Genomic DNA, 25,068 nt, shown 5'->3' on the forward strand with positions numbered 1-25,068 from the left:
CCCATGAGGGAGGGTGCTGGGGTAAGAGACCCTGGTTCCACATCATGGCAGCTTACCGAGGCTTTTCAGAGACTAAGGAAGCACATGTGACAGCGCTAAGCAGCCGCTTGGTCCCCTGGGGCCCTCAGTGGGTGTCAGCCTATATACAGCACCAGAGGGTCTGGATGTGAAGGAGCAGCCAGACACATCCCTCATCCTGTTTACAAGGCTCAGCAGTCCCTGCAAGGAGCCTCAAGGAGGGCAGCAAAGCCACCTAGGAAAGCATTGGTTTTCTTAATTTGATTCTCCTTCTTAAGAACCAAAAAATAAGAGCCAAACCATCCCTCCGTCTTCCTGCTCCTCCTGAAAAACCCTGGCCCCGAACCCCCCTCCTATGATAAACACAGGCAATCTCCACCCCCCCCCCACCTCCTTTGTGGCTCCACCCTGCCCCTACCCACCTAGCTGCTCCTTCCTCTCCCCCACCCCTCACCACTTCACTGAGCCCCAGGGCTCACACTCTGCTGCCTGGATAGAAAATTTAGCCGAGGTTGAGAACAGCAAACAAAGGAGCGGCTGTGAGAACTGACAGCTCAAGGACTCTGGCATAGGGTAGTCCTTGGAAGTGCTGGCAGGGCCCACCTTCCCGCAGGGCACCCCATCCATCTCAGAATGACAGAGGGCAAGGTACTGGTCCAGAGACGAACGAAGGAAAGCAGCGGATACTGGAGAGAAGGGGCCTCCTCCAGCAACAAACTGTGGCAGAAGTAGAAGTGCCTGGGTCACAGATGTGGCAACACTTGGCATCAGTATTATCTCTAATATCTCTACAGAGTAATTCCCGCCCCAAAAGAAATAGAAATAGAAGAAGTGATGAGAAGGGAGAGAGGCAGGAGGAGAGGGAGGGACTAGAATTCTAGTTTTGGGAGCAAGTGTAATTACGAAAGGGCTACTCTGGAGAGAGATGAATCTGAGGTGCAATCTCAGGCTCATTTTTCAATCCCAGTTTCAGGGAACAGGATTCTCAGGTGGGGGCAGCCCTAAAAGCCTTCCACAGAGAGAGTGTGGTTGAGCGCATAGGCATCGCTATCCTCTTCCTCCAGAAGCAGCTTGTCAATGGTCAGGGAGCTGACGGTTCTCCTGGGGTCTTCCATGTCCTGAAGGACCGGCTCAGGGATAGAGATGGGGAGCTGAACAAACTGGGGCCCAGGCAGGGCTGGAGCCGGAGGCTGGTACTGTAGGGTGGAGGTAGGCAGTGTGGACAGGGGCTGAGGCCATGGGAAATAGGTGAGGGGTGCCTGGTGCTCCGGGCCCTCCAGCGGGGGTCCCACTGTGGGTGTGGCAGCGCTTCTGGCCTGTGGTGAAAGAAACCCAGGATGGATGGTTAGTAGATAGACCCTCACGAGGCTTCATCTCCATGCCCCTTTCCTGCCACCTTACTCCAGGGGCTCCACCTCTTCAACACCCCGCAACCCTCACCCCCAGGAGGACTGCAGTGTCCCTACTCTGTCACACCAGTTATGTGTTCTTCTCCATGTGACTTTCCCCAGCCTCTGTTTTCTCTTCTGCAAAAAGGTCACAGGACTGAGTGAATTAGAGACGATTTTCCAGATTTCACTGAATATAAAATGCACCTGATTTCAGAGACATTAAAAGGGGGTGGCAAAGTCAAGGAAAATACTGCAAGTTAAACAAGGAGCCTGTCATATGCGTGGGGGCTGACCTACAGTGGCTGCTGACCTGCCCAGACACAAAGGCAGTCCTGGCTCCACACAGCCTGGGGTTCTGAGGTTCCCCAGGGCCAACATAGCTCCATTCACTCCCACCCACTCTGGTGGTGACCAGCACAGGGAGACCAGGCCAGACCTAGACAGAGGCTGGGGAAGGGCACTGTTAGTGCCTTCCTGACAAGTGCCCGGAGCCTTTCAGGTCCTCATCCTCCTCTCCCTGAGCTGGTCCCCCATGGCCATCCCAGGGACCTCCAAAAGTCAGGGCCATTCTCCCAGATGTTCTACAAACAATACCTCCCACCTGCACAGCGGCCACCCTGCAGACCTGAGGTCATGCCTGAGAGAGGCAGGGCCGAGATTCTTACTCTATTCTTCTGAAGAGGAAAAGCTCTGCAGGGAGCCATGTGAGAGAGGCCTAAGTCTGCTCCCCCCATCATATCTCTCCCCTCCCTGTCCCCCTACCCAAACCCCCATAACTGGAAAGTCAACTATTGGGAGTCATTTAGGGAAGAGCTTATTTCCAATTTGGGGGATCTTCTCAGGAGAACTCTGGTACAGAAGGTCCAGGGTGGGGCCTGGATTCTGCATGTGTGATCTAACCCAGTGACACCAGTGTGGTTGGTTCAGGAACCACAGTTTCAGTAGCAAGGCTTAGGGGTGCTTTTCTACAGAATGATAGAGCAGTTAAGAGTCTCAGAGACCTCTGGCATTCCCACCACACCCCTGAGGCTTATCTGAAGCATTTTTTAAATGCAAATGGAAATCATGCATTTTCTAGTCATGTACTTGCTGGGGTCAACTGCAGGTTGCATGGCTCAGGGGTGGAAGCCCATAGGCCGGGTGGTGTGACAGTTCAAATTCCCACTGCTCAGCAGTCCTAATTGGTAGCTCTAACCAACTTTGATGAGTTGATTTACAAATTGGCAAAACAAACACATTATTTCTTAATAAATACAGTTTGTTTGATACACAGACCCTTTCAAAGCAGGAGACGGGAATGATGAAAGGATAAATAATAAAAGGAATCCTTGGGAACTACTGAATTTGTGGGAACCATTTTGTCTACTATCCCCCATCCCCATTCCAGGCCCCCGATATGGAAATAAGTTGCCTGGGAAAGGCATTGAATTAGCCTCTTCATAACCACCACTACCCAGCCCCACAACTGGTTTTCAGGTAGTTGGGTGGGCATGAGGAGGAGGAGAGGCTCCCACAGGCCATGCCAGGGGTGTTGAAGGGCAGTCACATCATGATGGTTACACACCCTTGAGGAACCAAAGCAAGATCCACCATCAAGAAGGGGCCTCTGTGACAATTCCTGAGACCTCAGATCGCCTCCCAGTCTCCCTCAGACTGGAGCTGCATACAGCTACAACCATAGGATTTTTTTCCTCTGAACACTTGGGGGATTACCATTCCTTTGGTCAAGCAGGCACCAGTGACATAACACTATTTCGCTTCCTTCCTCCAGCTCCTTCCTTTTCCATTCGGCCCTTGATGTTGTTGGCTGCTTAATGCTGGCTGGCTTTGAGGTAATCACGGCATTTATTCAACACTTTCTCTATGCTGGGAACTACAGTAAGCCCTCTACATGCATCATCTCATTTGATCTTGACATCGCCCCTCTTGCTACTATTGCCATTTTACAGATGAGAACACTGAGGCTCTGAGAAATTTAGTCACTCAGCCCATGGCAACTTCATTAGAAAGTAAAGGGACAAGGATTGGAATCCAGGCAATCTGATGCTAGAGGCAGAACTCAAAAAATTACCCTACAGGTGGATCTGACACATCAAAACAGTTTTCTGAAAAGCTATGTCACCTGTGGATCAGCTAGCCATCTGCTGGTGAATCACTCCTACATCATCTGAATGGAAAGGAGAGTGTGGATCTGGACTAGCCCCCACACAGACCTCACCTAAAACCCCATTTGCTAAAAAATGTAGAATGAAAACCAAGGCGCACTTATTTCGAGGCAGCAAGGGGTTCAGGACGAGGTTGGAGAAGACCTTAACCCTGAGGGCAAAGCATGACAGAGAGACAATAGCCTTCTTCATGGAAGATATTCCAGGTCCACAGCAATAAGAACAGACCCCTCTATAAGATGGAGCGGGCTTAGAGGACCTGATCATCCTGGGACTCCATAGCAAGGAAGATCAGGGGCCAGGAAGTCTGCCCAGGTTCAAAAAAGGGTGTCTTGGGACAAGGGGAGGAGGGTTGCAGCTCTGCCTCTGTGTGACATACCGTGACGTTAGTGATGAGCGGCTGGGAGGCGTAGGTCAGCACTGAGGAGGGCCCCACCACGGTGTAGCTGGGGCACACGGGCTGCACGTACATGTCAGTTGAGTAGGGGCAGCTGACGGCTTCATGGGACACATACTCGGTATAGGGTGTCCATGGGGCCAGGGGCTGGAGGGTGGCCGGGGCAGGCTGGGAGAGCCAGCCGGCACACAGGGCCCCCTCCTCCGTCACTGTGGAAGCAGAGACGTCCATGTCAAGACAGGAAGGACCTGTGGAAAGAAGGAAATGACAGGGCTACAGGTGCTGCCTGAAAGCGGGCCCAAGAGGAGTTGAGGCCTGGGGGATCTCTTACCCACTGTGGTGTAGGTCGCCAGGGGCTGATGAGGCAGCACCACCTGGAGGGGAGATGAGAAGACCAGGATCAGGGTTTAGCCCTCTGCGGAGAACCTGCCCAGATTGAGCAGGAGTATAGAGGGGGGTCTCTCCTGTTAGAAAAAAACACCTGCCCCAGATTGCAACCATCGCCACCTGCCCTCTGGAGGAATTTCTTTCCATTTAGCAAGAATCCACCCCATATAGCAAGAAGAAGAGGCCTAGCCTCTTCTTCCAGAGGGAGCCCTAATTCACACCAGGATGCGCAGGTGATGCTCACCCAGGCTCTAACAGTAACTTTGTTCGATGGGCAAATCCATCCCATAATCCTTCATCCCATTTTAAGGGACCTCCAATTTGTCCTGCCTGTGTCCTTTCTCCAGCAACCATACCCAGGGAAACTTGTCGCCTTCATGCCCTTTGTAAGTATCTGCAGAGTAAGGAAGTCTACATACCTGGTCCCTAAGGGCACCCCCCACATACACACATACACAGCCCACAGCAGCCCCCCTCACCGCTGTAGGTGTAACTGGCGCCCCGCTGCTGGCATGACCGCGTTTCCTTCTCAGCAGCTCCTTCACTGGCTCCTTCACACGGACACCCTGATACGGTCGGGGTGGGGCTGGGGCCTGTTCTGGAGCTGTGGCTGAGAAAAGCAAAGTCACAGTGTTCATCTCCCTTCTTAGACAAGCCCCCACCCTTAAGTGCCCCCTCTCCTCAAGGATGTCTGCTCACCCACATCACACCTGACCATGGAGGGCCACAAGATATTTTCTGGAATTTTCCTGCCAGTACTATTACTATTCCTGCCCCCAAACCATCCATGGCTGCCCCCCACACTAACAAGTGAGGCCTGGCTCCTTAGCCCAGAATTGAAAACCCTCTATAAACTGGTCTCAATGCATTTTCCCAACCACGTGGCATGCTGACATGACATGAACCCTGACTCCTGCCAGAAGGTCTATCTAGATTTATCTACATGTGCCTTGTGTGTCTCACCTCCTCCTCTCTACTTGAGAGGTGAGGAAGCACTCTTTTCTCATCCTCTTGATTCCCCCTGGCCCAAGACGAGCGCAGCCCTCCTGGCTCACCCCTGAAGTTCACAGAATTCACTTCTTTTAAGCACTAAAACACCTCCAGTCCCTTTCAGTGTCATCACAGGGGGCAGTAGAGCATGGCATAAGAGCAGGGACTTCAACTTAAACGGCATGGGCTTCAAATCCTGCCCCCAGCAGATTCTAACTGTGTGACCCTGGACAACTTAAGTGTCTCTGTGTCTTCACCTATACTTCTTTTTCAATCCAAGAAAAGTTGCAAGGACTCTCAGATATAGTCAACGGGAAGCATCGTATAGGCTTAGTGTAAAATCAGATCTAGAGTAAGTATTCAGCACACTTTCAGTCTGCAAGGCTGTGATTAGTTATCCTTTTTATTTATTTATTTTTTAAGGATTTATTTATTTATTTATGCAAGCAGTAGGTACAGTCAGAAGCACGGGAGGGTGAGAGAATTCACCAGAGCCAGAGTGGGGAGCAGAGCAGGCAGACTGATGAAACACACTGCTGAGGGGAGCAGCGGGCAGCAAGAGAGGTCTGTCGCGCCACGTGGGACTCTTGCTGGCGGCCGGGGATCGAACCGTTGCTACAGAGGTTGTGGGCAGCCTCGCAACCCAGCGCTCAAACGCTGCACCACCAGGGGAGGCCCTAGGCCCTTTTTAGTGTTCATTTCTGATTCCTCTAACTAGATTACACGCTTCTACAAGTCAGCTACAGTACCATATTTCCCTACATCTTCTCTAGTGTCATATTCATAACAAATTTAGTAAGTGATCTGTTGATTACTTAACTGAATGAATAGTTAAAATGTGTTGCCATTTGTCTTCCTTTCACCTCCCCTGGACCTTTAGAAAGAGCTGACGTGAGTCACTGCCACATTCTCTGTGGACAAAGACCCAGTGGTGATCCATGAGCCCTGGGCCAGCAGTGTCCCAGCTTGCTGCTAAGAGGAAGTGTCCTCTGCCTTTTGTCATCAAAGCCAAGAAACCCAAACACCAACCTGGAACACAGGGCTCTTTCGAAGCAGAGCAAGCAAGTCAAAAGTATCCATGGCCGGGCAGTGACAGCCAGCCCCCCAAATGGCCCACAGGCTCAGGTCTGCACCCTTGGAGGGCAGCTCTGGGTCAGTCAAGAGTGGCAAGAAGCACTGGCGCTTAAGACTCACAGGGAGAGTCCATTATCATTCACTGATAAAGGCCCTGGGGCACTGAATCAGAAGCCGGAAGCCTGGATATCTATTAACTCCAGATCTGCAGTCCTTCTGTGGCCAAACTTTGCTCAGTAAATACCCAGCAGATAAGGTCCCAGGCCTCATTCAGCACCAGACCTTCATTCATGATCCAGTGCACAGCCCACCTGGCGTGGAAGCCGGGCCGGCAGAGAGCAGTGGCAGGAGGTGTGAAGTATGTCCAAGAGTCCAGGAATACATGGTGTGAGCCAGTGAACCCCAGCACCACACACTAGACTAGAAGCATCTGCAGGGGGGTTCCTAACCTGGACAAGCAGCAAAATCAACCAGAGGATGACACAAAATACAGATACCCTGGCTCTGCTCCTGGAGAGTCTCATTCTAGGGGTTTGATGCAAGCCTAAATCCCTCGGGGAAATCTGTAGCTGGGCTAGGATTTGAACCACTGAAAACTCATCCCTGATCTAATGCAAGAACTCTTCCTATAATATCCTGATAGGAGGTTAATTCATAACCAGGGATCTCCACTGCCAGGCATCTCTGTTTCTCCTAAGTATCCCTCAGCATGAGGCTTACAGCGCTGCACAAGATAGACGCAGCCCCTGACACATTTGCATCAATTTAGTGGGGGGGGGGGGGCGCAAAAAAGAAGAAAACAGCGAGACTGAGGCAGAGAGCCAGCCTGGCACCTGCGACCTGGGAACACTGTTCATGATCAGCTTTGTTCTAAGTAGCAGTGACAGTTGACTTGAGAGCCAAAACTGCCATCTATCACTTCCTCAGATTTATTGAACATGCTGGGCCTCCATTTTCTCATCTGTAAAAGGAAGATAATTATTTCAGTCTCACACAGCTGTTGTGAGGATTGACTGAAATATCACATGGGAAGCCCCCAAAGCCAGACCCAGCCTAAGGAGCCATTCCAAGTGTGCATTTCCCTCACCTTCCCCCGCCAGCATCCACCATCCTCTGAAGAGCAGGAATGGACCTGCCTCGTGGTAACAACATTTTTCCTTGCACTACTTTCTAATGAAACTCACCATTCATAATCCATTGACAGCTTTCTTGTCTATAAAATTAGGATTAAAGTGATTCATGCAGCATAGAGCAATTTGAGACTTAGAAGCAAATGCTTACAGTGAGTTTGCACTGAGTGAGCCTAGAATAAACTTGAGCTAATATTTTCATTGGTATTAGCAGTAGCATCTTTCCAGCATCTGACAACAGATACCAATCCCTTGTAGAGTCTATATAAACATCCAGTCCTTCAGCTACTTCTCAATTCTATTGGGAACCTTCCTTCTGGCTGCATCACTCAGGCACAAAAGTCAATTTGCCATAGCATGGGTGCTGCCCGCTGCTGATCACACACCCCAGGTGTGCCTGGCATGGCAGAGAACAGAGGCTCCTGGCCTCCCACACTTCACACTCTCTCATTCTCAGGGTCACGATGGCCACATAAGCTGCATGCACACCCATGTCACTGAACATGTTGTTTCCAACTTAGTTTCCAGGTTTTCCTTAAGCACCAAGTATAGCCTGAGGCATTGTCTGCTCTTGGAGAAACTCTGGAGACTGGGTTATTTGGAGGGTCTGAGTGCTGTGGTCACACTCTTAATTCAGGTACGGGACAAGGAAGGCTCAAACTCCAATGCACACATCTCAGACCAGGTCAGACAACTCTATGGCTAGTGCCCTTCTGATCTGCATCTAGAGTATTCCCAATCCCACTGCATCCCAGGATGTGGACAAATGTATATATCACTTGGCCGCAAAGGGGCCAGCCGGGCATTTCCAGGATCTTGTCAAAGGAGGACTTCTATCCTTCTGCTGTTTTTGAATCAAGGAACAAAGCCGACTTTGGGGAGGTGCTGTGAGCTGAAGACATCACCCTCTGATGTCTGGACTTCCGTGGCACTCACAATGTCAACAGGTGTGCCCTGGCACCATGGCCATATGGAGAGCAGTTTCTAATCCCCACCTCTGCTGTCACAAAACCCCCAAAGAGCTGCCGATCTCCCAGCTCCTCCCCCTACCCCCAGCTGCAAAAGAATCTTGTAAATGATCCCAAGTAGGCAAGAGGGAGGTTGAAGGAACACAATCTGATGCCTCCAGGCCATTTCCAGTAGTGCCCAACAGTTGTGTGGTTTTGCCAGGGAGAAACTTTCAGTGAGTGCCTTTCGAGCCAACCTATGGGAAGCAATGATACACATTTCTATTCTGACAGTAAAGTGGAGTCCCTATTGCCACCAAGGTGAGAAATGAGCCCATGAATACAAATCTACAAGAGGAAAGAGGTTTGTCTGAAAACCATGACTGCTTTACCGTGGGACTTCTGAGTCCCTGAATCAAGGTAGCTTTAAAGCAACTATACTAACCTATTTAAAAGAACATTTTTTAATTATTAAAATAATTGTTAAACAATAATAATAGCCAAAGAAAATAAAACAGGAGTTGAAATAATAATACACAAAGCAGAGAAGATGCAAACCCAATTTCCCAGAGATTTTAATACCCCCTGCTGAATTGCAATGCCAGGTAACAAGCCCTCAAAGACTGAAGTTTTCTCACCGTTTATCCTGTGTTTGAAGGCCCTTTAAAATTTGTGAGGCCATCCAAGCGTGCATAGCAGGGGAAAGTCTTCCCACCTACATTTGAGCCTCTTGGCCCTCGTTGGGAATCTCCTTTTTCAGGCTGAGATGTTCAGCCATATTACCTTCCATACCATGGAAGTCAGTCACCAATGGGGTTCAGGAAAAAAGTAAAACTCATTTACCGGGCCTCCCCTGGTGGCGCAGCGGTTGAGCGCTGAGCTGTGGGGCTGCCCACAGCCTCTGCAGCGCCGGTTCATTCCCCAGCCATCGGCGAGGGTCCCACCAAAAAAATAAAAAATAAAAATATAACTCATTTACAGAAAAAAACCATGAATTGGCCTCAGTGAGGGCCTCAATTTTCCAAAATGAGCAATGAAAAAAATATAAAGGCATAAAAAGTCAGCAGAGGACATTTCAGTTTCCCCCATTGCCCACCTGGATGTGTTCCACATTACAAAAATAAGAATCCTGCAGCTGCTGTCCCACTGGAGAGCACAGACCATGGTAGATTCAAGCCAACTGGTCACCCCAGGCAGCACTCTGGCTACGTGTGGGCATTGTGCTAGCTTTGAATGAAGTTTAGGGAGACTCTGGGTTCTATTGCTTTAAATAAACATGGTTCTCCAGTTCCTTAATGAAGGTATAATACATTTCACTGAGAAAATATGCAAAATTGTCAGCACCTATTTACTTCACGACCCCATGGAAACCACATTGACGCCACAGTGATGAAGCTACTTGGCTAAGGAGGTAAGTCCTCCTAATGGCTCCTAGGACGGACCTAACTCCTTGGCCAAGTAGCAGAGCTGACATCCAGACATTGCTTACTGCAATTTCTCCTCTGGGTGCCGTGTTCAAACACACAGTACCTAGAACACATTTCCAGCACATTCCCAAAATGTGCTGGAAAGAAAACTCTTCTCGCAGCCCATGTCCTGTTAAATTTCCCATGGGTCATCAGGGCCACGCAGTAAGTTGACACCAATTAGAAGAGTTGTTCCAGTGGCGAGGTAGGATCCAGGACGACCCCATATTCCCATCACCAGGGACCCAGGAAGAGGAAGTCAGCCCATCTGCCTTGCCAATACAGAGCCCTGAAAGTATTTTCTATTTATAAGCAACGGGCTGCAACACCAGGCTGAAGTCACACAAAGCCATGTTGAAAGACAACCCTCTCCCAGCCCAGACGTACTGGCCGTGCTATGTACTGCTCCAAGTAACCACGGTAAAAATTGCCCTTTTTGCAGCTGAATCTTCAATATTATTTTAAAAAATTAAAAAAGATCCACTAAGGAGAAATACAAATAATTTTTTCTTTACTTGTAGCACAACCAAAAACAAATGACTGAACAACAGGAATTCAAGCCTAAGGCTGAGAAAGGTGCCACAGTTTCTAACCGAAAGCAAAGTGACAAAAGTTGTTGGCACTTCTGACGTTAATATAAAGCAGCTTGTTTGTGTTCTCAGCCTGAGAGAGCTGCGGACACCCAGGGAAGCAGCGCTCAGGTCACATTCACATCCTTCTGAAACACTAACCTGAGTGTTTTTCTTAGGATGAAGGTCTGAGTCAAAGTTTTCAAATTTGTTCTTTCCATTCATGGACAATGGCTGAATTTTTTCCAAACAGGAAGAAAGAACCTGGGCTTTGGCCAAAGTACGGACTTGACACACTATAGAAAGGCTTTCCCGCCCAATTTACACTAGATTGTAGTTTACTTTTTCTTTTTTTAATGTAAGCCAACAAAGAGATTTCATATGTATGTAAATGTGGGCTTCCTATTCACTAATTTGTGAACCAAGAGGATCCTGCAGTCAGGAGATATCACTGTCACTCATATTCTAGCCATCTGCATAACACCTTGGGCAGAGGCAGTAAAAGCTAGAGGGGCAAAAATGGTGACCTTAAAGGAGGTATGCAGCAGATAAGAAAAGCAGGACCTCAACTGCATTAAAGCTTAATGTTCCTTGTAAGGCTGCTGCACTGGCAGCTCAGATATGCCCAGGGACTTGCCTGAGGACTATACTGTGGACAGGGTGTCATCAAAAAAAAAAAAAAAAAAAACCCCAGGACCTCTGACTGCAAGCACTGACCACTTCTGCCTGGCTGCCTCTTCTCTACCCACCCTGTATTGCTCTTGGTAATACTGGAGGTCACTAAAGGATCCCTGGCCCAGTTTCAAACTCTCTTCCAGTTGGAGTCTGGGCTTGGACCACCCTGATCTAGTCTCCCTTGATTGCCAGTTTTTCCAAGAAATGGTGTTTCCCAGCTGAGAAAGGAGAGAAGTCCATGAGAAGCTTACCAGCAGTCTGCTCACATGAGGAGTGACGAGAACTGAGAGACTCAAACAATTCCCCACACAGTTCTATTTTTGGCATTTTTCGACTGAAATGAGAACGGACAGGTCCACCTGAGAAACCAGCTGCATCTGCCCGCCTTTTACAGAAACTGGGGTCACCAGAGCAGAAAGGGCTCCCATCACAGGTACACCATGTCCCAGAGCAGGAGACAAGACTAGGAGACCACTAGCATTGAGTAGTCACTGAACAAGTACTTGCTGAGCAGAGTAAGCCAAGTGCCTGCCATCATGGGGCTTACTAGTCCAGTCTAGTGGTGGGGCGGGGGCACAGACATCCTCCGGGTAACTGCATAAGCAAAATTAGAATTACAAACTGTGACAGAGCTGCATCTGCCTCATAGCTGAAGTGTTCTGACTTGCTTGGCTGGTTTCCACCTCCACTTGATTCAGCTGGGTTTAAATGAGCAGTAACTGGGGCCCCAGTCGTTAGGGGCTATGAGAGGGGTTCTGTTTTCAGAGCAAGGAGAATGATCTAGGGCCTGGCTCCATCTACATCATCATGTAAGCCTTGCCCAAGGACATACAAAATAGCCCCAGATGTTCAAAGTAGATGTTCAATGGACCCTAGATGAAGTCCAAAGATGTTTTACCAGCTGGTATTTTGGCAGATTACCCCACTAAGAGAAGATTCATCCTAGGAACTCAGATTCTAAATGGAAATTGGCTAACTTCAGAGATTGTATACTTAATCTCAGATCAGCAGTGTGCTGTAGTTTAGGACTCAAGCAGACTTAGTTCGAAAGCCTACTACAATACATAGCTTACTGGATGGTCCCTGGAAAATCATTTAACCTGCATTGCCTCAGTATTCTCATTTGAAAAATGAGAATTATAATACCCATCTCATGGGATTATCATTAAGAGTATGTGAAATTAGGGGGCCTCCCTAGTGGTACAAGGAGTTAAGTCTCAGTACTTTGAAGCTATCGGCAGCCACTGCAGCACGAGTTCGATCCCTGGCCAGGGAGCTGACCCAGATGGCACAGCAGATCTCTCCTGCCTTGCCTGCTGCGCCCCTCAGCAGTGTATCTCAGTCAATCCACCTGTTCTGCTCCCCACTCTGTCTCTGGTGAATCTTCTCACTCCCCCACTTCTGGCCTGCACCGCAGCTCTTGTATGCACAAAAAAATAAAAAATAAATCTTTTTTCAAAAAAAAAGAGTATGCGAAATTAACACAGTTAAGCTTAATACACAATAGGTGCCTAACAAATGGCTATTTCTCCTTTGATCTCAACCAACCATCTGTGGACCATCTCTCATCAGACAAGTAGCCCTTGTACAAGGCTTCCATTCTGCTTCTTTTTAATATTCAAGCCACTGCCCAGGGCCTTCTGCTTCTTGCAAGGCCTTTGTCAACCTGTCTTCACTATGCTCCTGGAAGTCATCCCTCGGCTACCTGGGCCTGGTGTACAGAAGTAGCAGGAGAGCCTTGTTTAGGAGAAAGATTTGCTCAGAAAGACTGATCAAAGTCCTTATTTGCAAACAGAACAAGCCTGGATAGGAAGCATCAAAATTTTGGCACTGGTCTCTTGCAAAGACTGGCCTCTTGTAAAGTACTTTACAAGTCCAGAACAGAAAAACTTCTTTCTTCAGAAGTCACCAGAGGATTAGATTTTTGGCAGATTTGAGATTGCAAAGGATGACTCCAGGAAGGAGCACCTTGGGGTTTTTTGAGTAGCAGACAAAGTAAGAGGGCATAGCCTTGTCCTGACCCCTGATGTGGCCTCTCCAGGAACCTTCCTATATCTCCAAAAGAACAAGGATGTGTTTAAGACTGAGGTCTAGTCATGGGTAGATCTTTAAAGGGCTGGAAAATCAGGCCCACATATCACATATGGAGACATAGAGTGTACAAAGTAGGGCCCTTTGGTGGTCAGAATGGGCGTCTAAGCTTCCCACCCAAATCCTATAGTGTCTGAGTGAGGAGGTGGAGCAGGAGAGAAGGACACATCTTATTCCTTATGGGATCAAAACTCAGCCTGAATCTAGAATTACTTGTTTGATTTAGAACAGGAAAAATCTATGGTTAGGCAGCTAAGGAGAGGAAGTCCCATTATTTGTTCTTTAAGCAACATCTAGTTTAGGATTTTCAAGAACAAAGAGAGTCCATAAAAGAAACTTTTCCTGAGCCCATGAGGTATGTACCATTTTCTTGGAGGAAGGACTCTTCACAATCAGCATCAGCTCTACTTTTGGGGTAACACCTAACCACCCAAGACCCAAGGCTCATGGTGGCCTGCAGCACAACCCACATGGTTGAAAGTAGTGGATAACTGACTCATGATGTGCGTTAGAACTGCTGGTCAAGGTGAACATTTTTGCTGTCTCTGGTTTACTAACCCATGGCCTTGTGATATGGGGCAGTCCCTGGTAAAGGATGCTGGGAAGTCTGCAGCATATCAAGCCTGGGAAAGTAGTTACTGGGTCAATCTTCGAAGAGAAGATACTCTTCTTTAGTTCCAAGATACCAAGTGGACTGAAAACTGTCACAGCTTCACTGTTTCATGGAGACCAACACCACATGCTTCACAGTGACTCACTTTCCCCTAGGAATGAGGTCTTTACCCTTGAAGGACCAGTGACCAGCTGTCAGAGATCTCATTGGAGTGGAGGATCAGTCCATGTCAGGGTTGTCAATGTGTGATCTAAAGAAGCTCAGAAGACAGCATAGAAGCCTGCAGTTGCCAATCAAAGGAAGTTGGGGAGTCTGGAGGCAAATGAACAATCAGAGTTCTGATATTTCCCCTCATACAAAGCTGTTCCCTTTTTTTTTTTTTTGTGGGACCCTCACCGGCAGCCAGGGAACGAACCGGCGCTGCAGAGGCTGCGGGCAGCTTTGCAGCCCAGCGCTCAACTGCTGCGCCACCAGGGGAGGCCCTGTTCCATTTTTATTTTTTGTATCAGAGTTCTACAATAGATTTAATTTGAATATGGGGTTTGTAACAAAAATGTAGATACCAACCCACCAACCTAGACAACCTTGGATAATCTTCCCTATGCTAATATATTGTGTGTCCTAAGACACATCCTTATCCCCTAAGAGCAAAGCAAGAAATCTATCACATGTTCTTTGTGTGCATGTTTTTTAAATTGAAATAACATTGTCTTCTCGTATTACATGTTTCAAATATGTATCACTGTATCATTTGTTCTTGAGGATCCACAGGTAATGTCAGATGCTCTGTGACATTTTCCCTTAATTCCATCTTCCTCTCCCTCAACAGAATCGATTTCACTGGCTGATTTCCTTAGATGGAGAAAATTCCACTGTTGGTTGGTGACACGCACACATGGCTGATAAATGGTTGACTGGCTTTCCATCTATGCCTTTCTCTCCTAAATGGTATTACTTTAATCTATGCAGCATTAAAACTGGGTCCTCTGCTCCCCTCTTTTGCCTTTGTTGTTTCCTTTCTTTTCTCTCTTCCTAGCATTTCTCAGTCTGGGAAAGTTAAAACATTTTTTGTCCTCTTCCTCTCTCTTCCAATTAAATTGATGGTTGTTTTATAGGATTAAAAAGCAATTAAGGACCTCCCCTGGTGGCACAGCAGTTGAGTGCTGGGCTGCAAAGTTGCCTGCAGCCTCTGCAGCTCCGGTTCAATCCCCGGCCACCGGCAAGGGCCCCACATGGCACACAGACCTCTCCTGCCGCACCTCCTGCTCCCCTCAGCAGTGTACTTCGTCAGTCTGCCTGTTCTGCTCCCAGCTCTAGCTCTGGTGAATCCTCTCACCCTCCCATGCTTCTGACTGTACCCAATGCTTGTATAAATAAATAAATAAATCTTTAAAAAAAAAAAAAGCTATTAAGCTTTTCTTCAGTCTGGTCAATTGTCTTTAGTAACAACACCTGGTCTGAGATGACTCTGGTTTGTAATTCTTTGGCTACCTGCTCTTCCCAGAAAGTGATACTATGAAACCATTACTAAGAAAAGGAGCACATTGCTCTTTCAGTTTTCAGTATCACTTGTGCTATTTATTGCATATTTAAGTGTCATCCGCCTCACAGCTAGCTTATAAACACTTCATCCAATCTTGTCAATAAAAAAAAAAAAAAAGCAAACACGTGTTGTCAGACAGTAGAAGGCTGCTGACATCCCACCAGCAAGGCTGGTAAGAAACTATGGTCTTAGTTCCCAGTCTGTTCACAGATTGAGCAGCTGAACCATCAGCATTAGCCCTGATCACTACACCAGTATGAATTACAAGACAGAAATAGGTATCCCGCTATTTCACAAGAAATGAAGAATGCAGAGCTCATCCAAAGTGTAATCTAGCACAACCTTAGTCCTTAGAGGGAGAGAGAGAGAATATAATAAAGGTAACCAATGTGCCCTGAGTGCTGACTTAATAATAGGCATAGCACTAAATACTAGCCCTATGAAGTAGAACTATATTCCTATAGAAAGGGCAGAGCAGAGTGGGGTAAGGGGACTTCCAGCATCTTAGAACCAATGAGGCATAAATCTAGGATTCAAACTCAGAACTGCCAGCCCCAGAGGCTAAGCTTCAAGCCACAGAAGACAAAGAGAGGACAGAGATATCACTCTACAGTTCAAAATAAACCCCTACTCTGCCTTGCTTTCAGTACTCTTCCCTACACACCCACATATACCAACAACCATACACAGATACACACACACATGAATGCACACACAAATGCACATATGCGTGCACACACAGAGGGATAGCCTGACTCTCCCGAAATCTACAGAGTTTAGGATGAAGAAAGTACCAAGTGGGCAGAAGCCACAGCTCTCCATACACTTTGTGACACCAGAAAACAGATGGGCTAGGTTATTTGGGGGAGATGCAAGCTTCCTTTTCCTGAGCCCACCATTGCAGTTAAAATATCTGCAGGGTCCAATGGAGGAGGCAGAGCAGCAAAGCAAAAATCTTGTCTCCTTCAATAGGTAAGCTGAAACACATGCACCAAAAATGAACACTCAAGGTGACAGCAGTATCTGCCAGCTAGCATACTTGACTTTGCCACTGGTCCTTCATCTAACCTGAAAGGACTGGGCTTTTACCAGGAGCCACCTCCTGAGCCCTGTGAGTGAGACAGGCACAGTGGCAGGGGCACAGGGGCGCTCAGCAAGAAAAGAGTTGGAGGGCCTCCCTTGGTGGCGCAGGCTGTTGAGAGCCGCGCTGTGAGGCTGTCCACAGCCTCTGCAGTACTGGTTCGATCCCGGCCAACTGGCAAGGGTCCCACATGGCACAGCAGACTTCTCCTGTCGCGCCCGCTGCTCCCCTCAGCAGTGTGTTTCGTCAGTCTGCCTGTTCTGTTCCCCACTCTGTCTCTGGTGAATCCTCTCACCCTCCCGCGCATCTGGCCTGTGCCCCAGTTCTTTGTAAATTAATAAATAAATCTTTAAAAAAAAAAAAAGAAAGAAAAGAGTTGGAGCTGCTTCAATGGTTAGTTACTAACTTAATCTTTAAGCTGAAGTTTTCTCATCTATGAAATGGAACTTAGACCCCAACTCATGGAGTTTTTATGAGGACTGAATGAGATAATAAATTCATAGTGTGACAAAGACTGGCAGTTGCCACACCCAACATCTGCCCTCTCCTTCTTTACTAACAACACCTACATTCTGGGGGGTGGCAATGTGCCCAGCCAAATAATCACACTATTCTCCCTCACTGACAGGCGTTGTATGTTGGGGAGAGGCCAGTGATTGAGAAGTATGATCTTCCTGCCTTTCTTCTTTCTTGTCCAAAGCACAGATGTGATGGCCAGAGCTACAACGGTGACTATCAAGCAACTGTAAGCACAAAAGTCACACGCCAAGGACAGCAGACCAGAAAGACATAGCACTCCAGAGGCTCTACACAGTCCTACATAGCCGATAATGGACTTCTTTTTCTTTTGTGGAAAAAAAGTATACCACAATCTTATTTGAATCTATGTTGCTTTAGGTCTCTTTACTAGCACCAAATTGATCCAACAGATCCAACAGAATGTTTTGTATACTACAGGCACCAAAGATGAACTCAGTACCCTATAGTTCATGTTTAGCTCTATGGAGAGGATTGAACATAGTCTGCTTACAGTTGTGTGATGTCCAAAGGTACATCAGAAGTCAGCAATTTCAACCTCCAGGTCAGCAGTGGTCACCTTGACTGTACCTTAGAATCACCTGGGAAGCATTTGAAAATCCCACTGTCCAGGGCAATTTAATGAGAACTTCTAGACTGGGGCATAGGTACCATATTTCTTAAATCTCCTAGAACATTCCAATGTGCAGCCGAGGTTGAAAGCACCACTCTAAGCAGATTCTAGAGTTCCTTCCTTTAAATGAAGGACTCATGTGTGAAAACATGTATTTCTTTTTGATAAGTGCTCATGGAAGCTCAACAATTAGAGGTGGGAAAGGACTTTAGTCAAGTTCAGTTTCCTTGCCCTTAGCCAGGAAAAGTCAAGTCCCACTTCACACTGGAACATTTGAGAACCAGAGTGGCTAGGTGGTTTGCCCCGCACCGAATGACCCATAGATTGGAAACAAGAATTCAGACCTCCTGCCTGAAGGAACAACACTTTGTCCATAGCATTACACAACCAGGACAAGAGTGTTTCAGAGAAGGCCTCTCTATGCCAGGCAGGCTGATTCTCATCAAGCAGTTGTACAAAACATTCTAGAAAACTAGAATGTTGCTAATTAATTCAGATAAATGGAAATTATGTTAATTCAAATTAATTAACCAACTTTGGTTGACTCAAAGTGAGAAACTTGTGGATATCTTCATTTAGCAGGGACATAAACTACTTTAAAAGAAGCCAAAGGAAGGGGCCTCCCTGGTGGTGCAATGGGTTAAGCACCACATCATGAAGCAATCTGCAGCCTCTGCAGCACAAGTTCGATCCCTGGCTGGCCAGGAAGCAACCCATATGGGGAAGCAGACCTCTCCTGTCTCGCCCACTGCTCCCCTCAGCAGTGTCTTTGGTCAGTCTACCTGTTCTGTTCCCCACTCTGTCTCTGGTGAATCCTCTCACCACCACATCTCTGGCCTGTACTCTAGCTCTTGTATGCATCGCATCTCTGGCCTGTACCCCAGCTTTTGTATGCATAAATAAATAAATCTTTTTAAAAAAAAAGAAGCCAGAGGAAAAAGCAAAATTTAATGTCTTTAACTTTGTAATGGGAAAGCTTAACAAACAGGAATCTATTGGAGTTCTGGGTTAATTAAATGCCTAGATATTTAGCTAAGAAATGTAGACAACCTTGGTCCTTTTTTTGTTCTTCACAACAGCACAGATGTACAGGTATGAACTGGAGGACAGCTTCAAAGCCTCTGACTCAGGAACATTTGGAGTGTGGAATGGGACAAAATTGACATATTTCTCTAGTAAATATAGAGAGACAGAAGTAAAGTATCCATTTGCAAGATGGTCTGCTCTTTCCCACTAATCTGTGTGCCTAGAAGATGTATGACATATACTTTCCCTACTTCTGTGCATGTGAATTCATGTCTTTCTTTTGGGTCCTACTTGTCCTTATCAGCAAGAACCACTGAATCAACAGATAAACTTGGTAAGAAGTAAAGGTGCTTACTAGGTTTATTAAGCAAGCAAAGGTTGTGACACAGAAGAGATGTATTAGAAACAGCCCACAGACCTAAACTACTTCTTGTTAAAAATTTCTCTGAATTTACAGAGGAGAGTTTCAAAAACTGTGTGTGTATTTACAGGTTTTCCTTATTTTAACTGCATTTTTAACTGCCCTAAAAAAAATGACTACTCAGGCGGAGAAAGATAAATACTAGTGGTTTTACTTATATGTGGAATATAGAGAAAACAAACAAGGGATCAAACAAAGACATAGTTTAAAACCAACCCTTGAAAGCGGACCATAGATCTGAAGCATCCAGGAGGAACGGAGGAAGAAGAGAGAGAGAAAGAAGGGGGAAGGGTGAATTCAATGGACTACAGTGGAGTACTATGGGTGATTTGGCAGTGGGAAAACCATGGTGACCACAACTGAGGGGAGAAATTCTTTATATGGGGGGGTGGGGGATGAAGTATGTAAAATAACGGTATTTCAATTAAAAAAAAAAAAAGTTGGCTACTCAGTAGAAGCCTGGAGTAAATCCAGAGTTCTAGGTTAAAGAGAATTCTGATAGCTAAGCTTTGGAAACAGCCCAAATGCCCAAAAATAGATGACTGGATCAAGAAGATGTGGTACATATATACCATGGAATATTACTCAGCATTCAAAAAAGATAAAAACATGCCATTTGCAGCAACATGGATGGCACTGGAAGGGATCATGCTCAGCGAAATAAGCCAGAAAGAAAAAGAAAAATACCGGATGGTCTCACTCATAGCAGGAATCTAGAAAACTTAAATAAGGGACCAGGAAAATGAATAACTATAAGAAAGTGAAAATCAAAATCAACAAAAAACTATGAACCAGAGACACTTTTTGGGGGGTGGGGGGCGGGAGGGGAGGGATTGGGGTCAAAATGGGGGGGGGTTGCAATTGTATGGGGAATATAAAAATAAAATCTATTATTAAAAAAAAAAGAGAGAGAATTCTGAAACCCTAATTTATCAGTCTGGTAAACTGCTGCTCTGTTCAAGACATCTGAAAGCAAGGCAAATCCTTGCCCTAATGATTTGTTAAATACTAGTTCCTTTTTCTAAGATGCCTGCTTGGGTACTATAGCAAAGAAACATGGAGGTCAAGTCTATGGCACATCAAGACAACCAATCGATTCAAAACACATCAGTCAAGCCTGTTAACACAAAGAACAATAAAAAGTTGTCATTTGATTTATTCTTTTTCTAACATGCAGTGTTGAGTTTATAAGGAAGAAGTCAGCCAAGTCAAATGTCAGCATTTTGCAAATCACTGAATCACTTAAAGTCAAGCTTTATCTCCCAATGTGCACACCAGGATACTGAGTAACCTAAGGAAATGAATAACTAAAGAACTACCCAAATTGCATTAGACCAAGGATGGCAAACTCTTCCTAGGAAGGGCCAGATAGTAAATATTTTAGGCTTTGCAAACCATATGGTCTCTGTGGCACCAACTCAATTTTTCCGTTACAGCAAAATCAGCCCCAGACAATATGTAAACGAATGGACGTGGCTGTGTGCCAATAAAAGCTTATTTACAAAAACAGGTGGCAGGACTGATTTGGTGCGCAGGCCATAGTTTGCAGACCCCTGATTGAGACACTTAGAAAACTGTAAGAGCCTATCAAGCAAGAATATCATACCTGTGTCTTTGTAACATTATAGTCAAAGTGTAGGAAAGGATATATCTGAAGGAACTGGGGGGTAACCCTGATTATCCATGGAGATGTCGCCAGAGGGATGGTGTCCTCTTACTACTATCATTACTTATCACAAGACCTGATAACACTTTCCCTACATTTGCTACTTTAATGTTGACCAAAATCTTGCAAGGCAGACACTAGAACCCCCCATTTTCTGGATTTTTTTTTTAAGAATGTGAGGTTAATTCACTTATGGAGCCAAATTTCCAAACCAGATCTGTTTCAGTCCATCACTCCTGCTCTTTCTACTGTGAAGCTACTAGTTTGCCTTAAACACAGCTTCTTGTTAGGGTAACTGTTAGTTTTGCACCTCTGCACAGGACCCCAGGACCAACTGCAAAACCCAGGGCAGGAGTCAGCAGGTGCAGTGACTTCTTTATCTAATTGACCAGTCAAGCAAATCTCGAATTTGTGGCTGGGGCATGAAGATTTCCACTTCTGTGTGCCCACAGCTCTAAGCTGATCTTAACCGAACCCCATATTCACAATTATCCCTCAAGCAGGGGTCATGGGCCAGTTAGGGAGGAGGCAACATGTACAAAGTGAATGTTTTCTTAACCCTTTCCAGAACTTCAGAGTACAGTCATTTCAGCTCATACCTCAAGGGTGTTTTCTGAAAAAAGAAAGTGCCTGTTCAGCACTCTTGGTGTCTTATTTCAAACCCTGCCCTTCCATCGGGCGATTCTAAGTGGGCTGACGATGCTGCACAGTTTTTACTTATTTTCCCACAGAGTTTAGTCACCCAGGTGCCCTTAGTGGCACAATTTGATCTGGGGTAAGGGGATAGGACCAGTGCAGAGTCTTTCCCTAATTTCCCTTAAGATGCCAAAGGACAATTCAAGAGAATCTGGATTTGTCTGCACACGTAGAGCATAGAGTTGTTCTCCCTAATGGTGGAGTTTTACTGCTCCTGACTGAGATCCAGGATGTGAGCTAGAAACATGCCTCTCACATCCCCTTTTTGAAAAATGGCTAGTCTCTTAGGAGGAATTAAAGAAGAAAAAATGTAGTGCATGACCAAGAAGAGAGACTATAACAGCTCATGCATGCAGGGCAGTAACCTCCCTCTCAAGCCCTGAGCAAAAACAGAGCAATCAACATCACTTCGGTGGCATCTTAGCTAGTAAAGGTACCTCTACAAAACAGGGATCATTTTTACTTCATTTTACATAAGAGAAACCTAAGGATTAAAAGGCAGGGAGGAGGCCATGACTTGCTCTGAGTAGGTAGGGACCAAAGCAGAAGTTCCTCTGGAAGCTCACAAGACCCCCTGACTCAGCTCTAAGTGTACAGGCCCTCAGATCTCCACAGAAGTCAATACCCTCCTGCCAATCTTGCTCCCTGAGGGCTGGCACTGTCCCCCTGTGATTTAGCGTCTTGCTCTAACCTTCAGGAAGCAGTGCAAGTCACCCACACTAGAATCTCTTTAATTATCTTGGAAGGATTGTGCAACTCTCAAGTTCAAATTAAAGTTCATTTGTTTTGACTAAAAGAAGAAATTGCATTTTTCCACAATCAAACCATGATGAGACTTCATAATCTGAGAAACTGTGAAATCACTCCTCTGCTTTCCACATTAACAGGCTCAATTTTGGAAAATTTACACAAGAAATAAAGGAAACACTGAAATGGTGATAGAGTAACTCTAAGTTGTGTTCTAATCAATGAAGATATATTTTCACAACTTTGAGGGCTCCAATAAAATATCTTCTTGTAAGATAAATAAACCTTCTATGTTTAGTTTTTTTTTTTTTTTTTTTGGTAAGTGTAGATTTTCTTGTCATAAGTTTGCTTAAAGTAACTCAACTCATTAAAAAGCACTTTAAAGAAGATAGGACAAATTTTTGGTAATACTTCTTCCTTGAGGAAGTACAGAGCTGAGCCTCAATAAGGTTTGACTCTCATGAGGCTGTTGAGTTGACTTTGTTATGTCAAGCAAGGAATGTTGTAGGATTATTAATAACATGAGTTTGTTCAGTTGACATAATGGAAAATAACGTTCTCTGGTGTTCCATCCAACTTCAGGAATGAACACTAGGCTTACAAACAAACCTCCTGCCCCCTTGCACCCAGAAGCTTTAGCTCCAAATGGGAAGATAATGACAAGAGATGAGGCACTGAAGCGAGTGAAGACCTCCTTGACAAAGCCAAGTTACTGTGTTATTCCAACACACTCACAGAAACAATCACCCCTCTGGCAGAAAGTTAAGTAACGAATGCAGGGAGAAACAGACCACGAACAGGACCACAGGCTGAAGGCAGGCTTGTAAAAGTAAAGCCACTCGTATAAAGAAGTCCATGGCTTTCCCCTTGCTGGCCCCAAACCAGTAGAGTGCTTGGCTTTTTGTTTTGTGAATCATACACTGCCCTTTCTCCACCCAGTGATTCATGCCCACAGCAGAGACACGATGAGCTGTCCCACCTTGGAACACTAGTTCGTTCCCCTCCAGCCTGGAAAATCAGCATCAGCTCTGACAGGTTGGTTTCTCCACCAGGCTCCTTCTCGCCCACCTTGTCCCTCCCCACACCCCTGCCTGGGAGCCCAATCTCCTGTGAACCCCACCAGCACCACTCGTCTCCAGTCAAACACTCACTGATGAACTCCCGGGCTTACATGACGCTGAAAGCCACGGTCGAACCACTTACGTTTTTGCCAAAGCATGGCCTGTGACAGGATGTTGCCTTTTCTCTTTGAAGCAGACAGTTTGGCTTCTTTAATGTGAGACCTGGGTGCGCTTTCCTCCAGGGGAGCCACTGCTTGAACAAAGGTTGTTTCCTCAGCTTTTTAAAGCCCCAAGTTCCCGCTGCGCGGGGGCATAGCGTCATCACATCCTCCCACCTCAGGCACTGGTGCACTTTTTCTTCAGCAAAGCTGCCTGACACCCCACTGTGTGCACCCTCAGAGGCCCACCAGCTGCAGACACTTTGCTCACAGAGCCAACCAGCTGGATCCAAACACCTCAGCACAGGAGGCTGTAGCACTCACAGGGTGTGTGGTGTGATGTGTGGTGAGTAGGACAGTGTGTATGAGTGTGAACTGTGTGCGTATGTGTGTCAAGCCGTGTACCTGCCCGCTGCCAATGATGAGCCCAAAAGACTCCTGGAAAACTCTGGGTTTTCTATGGTGCCCATTCAGGCTCCTTCACTGCCAGGACGTTAGCAGGACTCAGTCACCATGGGCCCCCCTCAACGGGAAATGCAATTCCCATGGGTCACTGGTTCTCAACACAGAAGGAAACACCTGTGTAGTCTCTTCAAGCTTCACTAAGCCACCTCCTTGTTCTTATAATATTGCTTTTCTGTTTATTCCATTTTGAAACACAATAGCCCCTCCCCTTGTCCCCCCCCCCAAAATAACAAAGTAACCACCAAAATGACAACGCTTAATCATGTTTAAATATGGGGAGCACTAGTTCTGGTGGTCCATATGCCCACAGAGAAGGAGGCCAACTCATTCAGAGAGGAAAGGACACTGCTCTTCAGCTAGAAATGATCACTTAAAGGGGACATGCAGCATGAGATGAACAGGGTCTCTCTCCTAGTGCCCACCCACCTGTTAACATGAGCCTTCTCAAAGGAAATGTAATGGGGTTCCCACCTGATAGTATACACAGGTGTCAGACCAGTCTCCTCCCCAATTTGAAAGTCTTCTATCACTGTGAATCTGATGTCCACACATTCAAGCCCCAGTTACCCAACCAATTTGGGTTCAAGGCCCCCTTAGGCCAAGTCTGGGACCTTACAGCTCTGCCCTTAGAGTTATCTTACACAGCCTAGTTCAAATCATGTCATTCTCTAGCTTAAAAGGTCTTTCCTGCTCCCCTCACCCATATAAGGTAGAAGGATATAAGGCCCTCACCAGCTCACTCTGTTTACCTTTGCAGCCTCATCACCTGCCACCCCAAACCATACCAGATCCTCAGGGCCTTCTAAGCACCACTCTGCACATCTATGCAATTTCCTGCCATTGACCTTGCTGTCCTCTCCTGCTGGGTTCTTTCCCTATCCCTCACCTGAAAATCACCCCTTCATTTCTCAAGATCCAGATTTAGTAGTACATTTTTAGGTGAAAAGTGTCCTGACCCATGAAGCTTCTTTGCCAGGGAAATACTAGCTCCTTCTTTTTCAGCTCCTGAAACACTTTGTCTATTTATGCCTTGACAGTAAGTTGTTGCATGGTTGTAGAGGCTCCTCAAGGAGGTTTTATCTTTGTCTCTCAAAATGTCAACCACTTGCTGAGAAAGTATTTTCTGTGACTCAAAATCAAA

General features: G+C 46.4%; 1 protein-coding gene across 1 annotated transcript; it reads right to left on the bottom strand.

Moving 5' to 3' along the window:
* Nucleotides 1-1,019: 1,019 nt before the first annotated feature.
* On the bottom strand, nt 1,020-23,626 carry POU2AF1 (POU class 2 homeobox associating factor 1; the record flags this gene model as incomplete). The annotated part of the gene is given in 6 exon segments (XM_084251251.1): nt 1,020-1,334; nt 3,954-4,219; nt 4,303-4,345; nt 4,838-4,968; nt 23,447-23,564; nt 23,567-23,626. Coding segments are annotated over 6 exon segments (933 nt in total).
* Nucleotides 23,627-25,068: the final 1,442 nt, after the last annotated feature.

Source organism: Talpa europaea (genome assembly GCF_964194135.1).
Source record: "Talpa europaea genome assembly, chromosome: 12".
NCBI classification, from domain to species: Eukaryota; Metazoa; Chordata; class Mammalia; order Eulipotyphla; family Talpidae; genus Talpa; species Talpa europaea.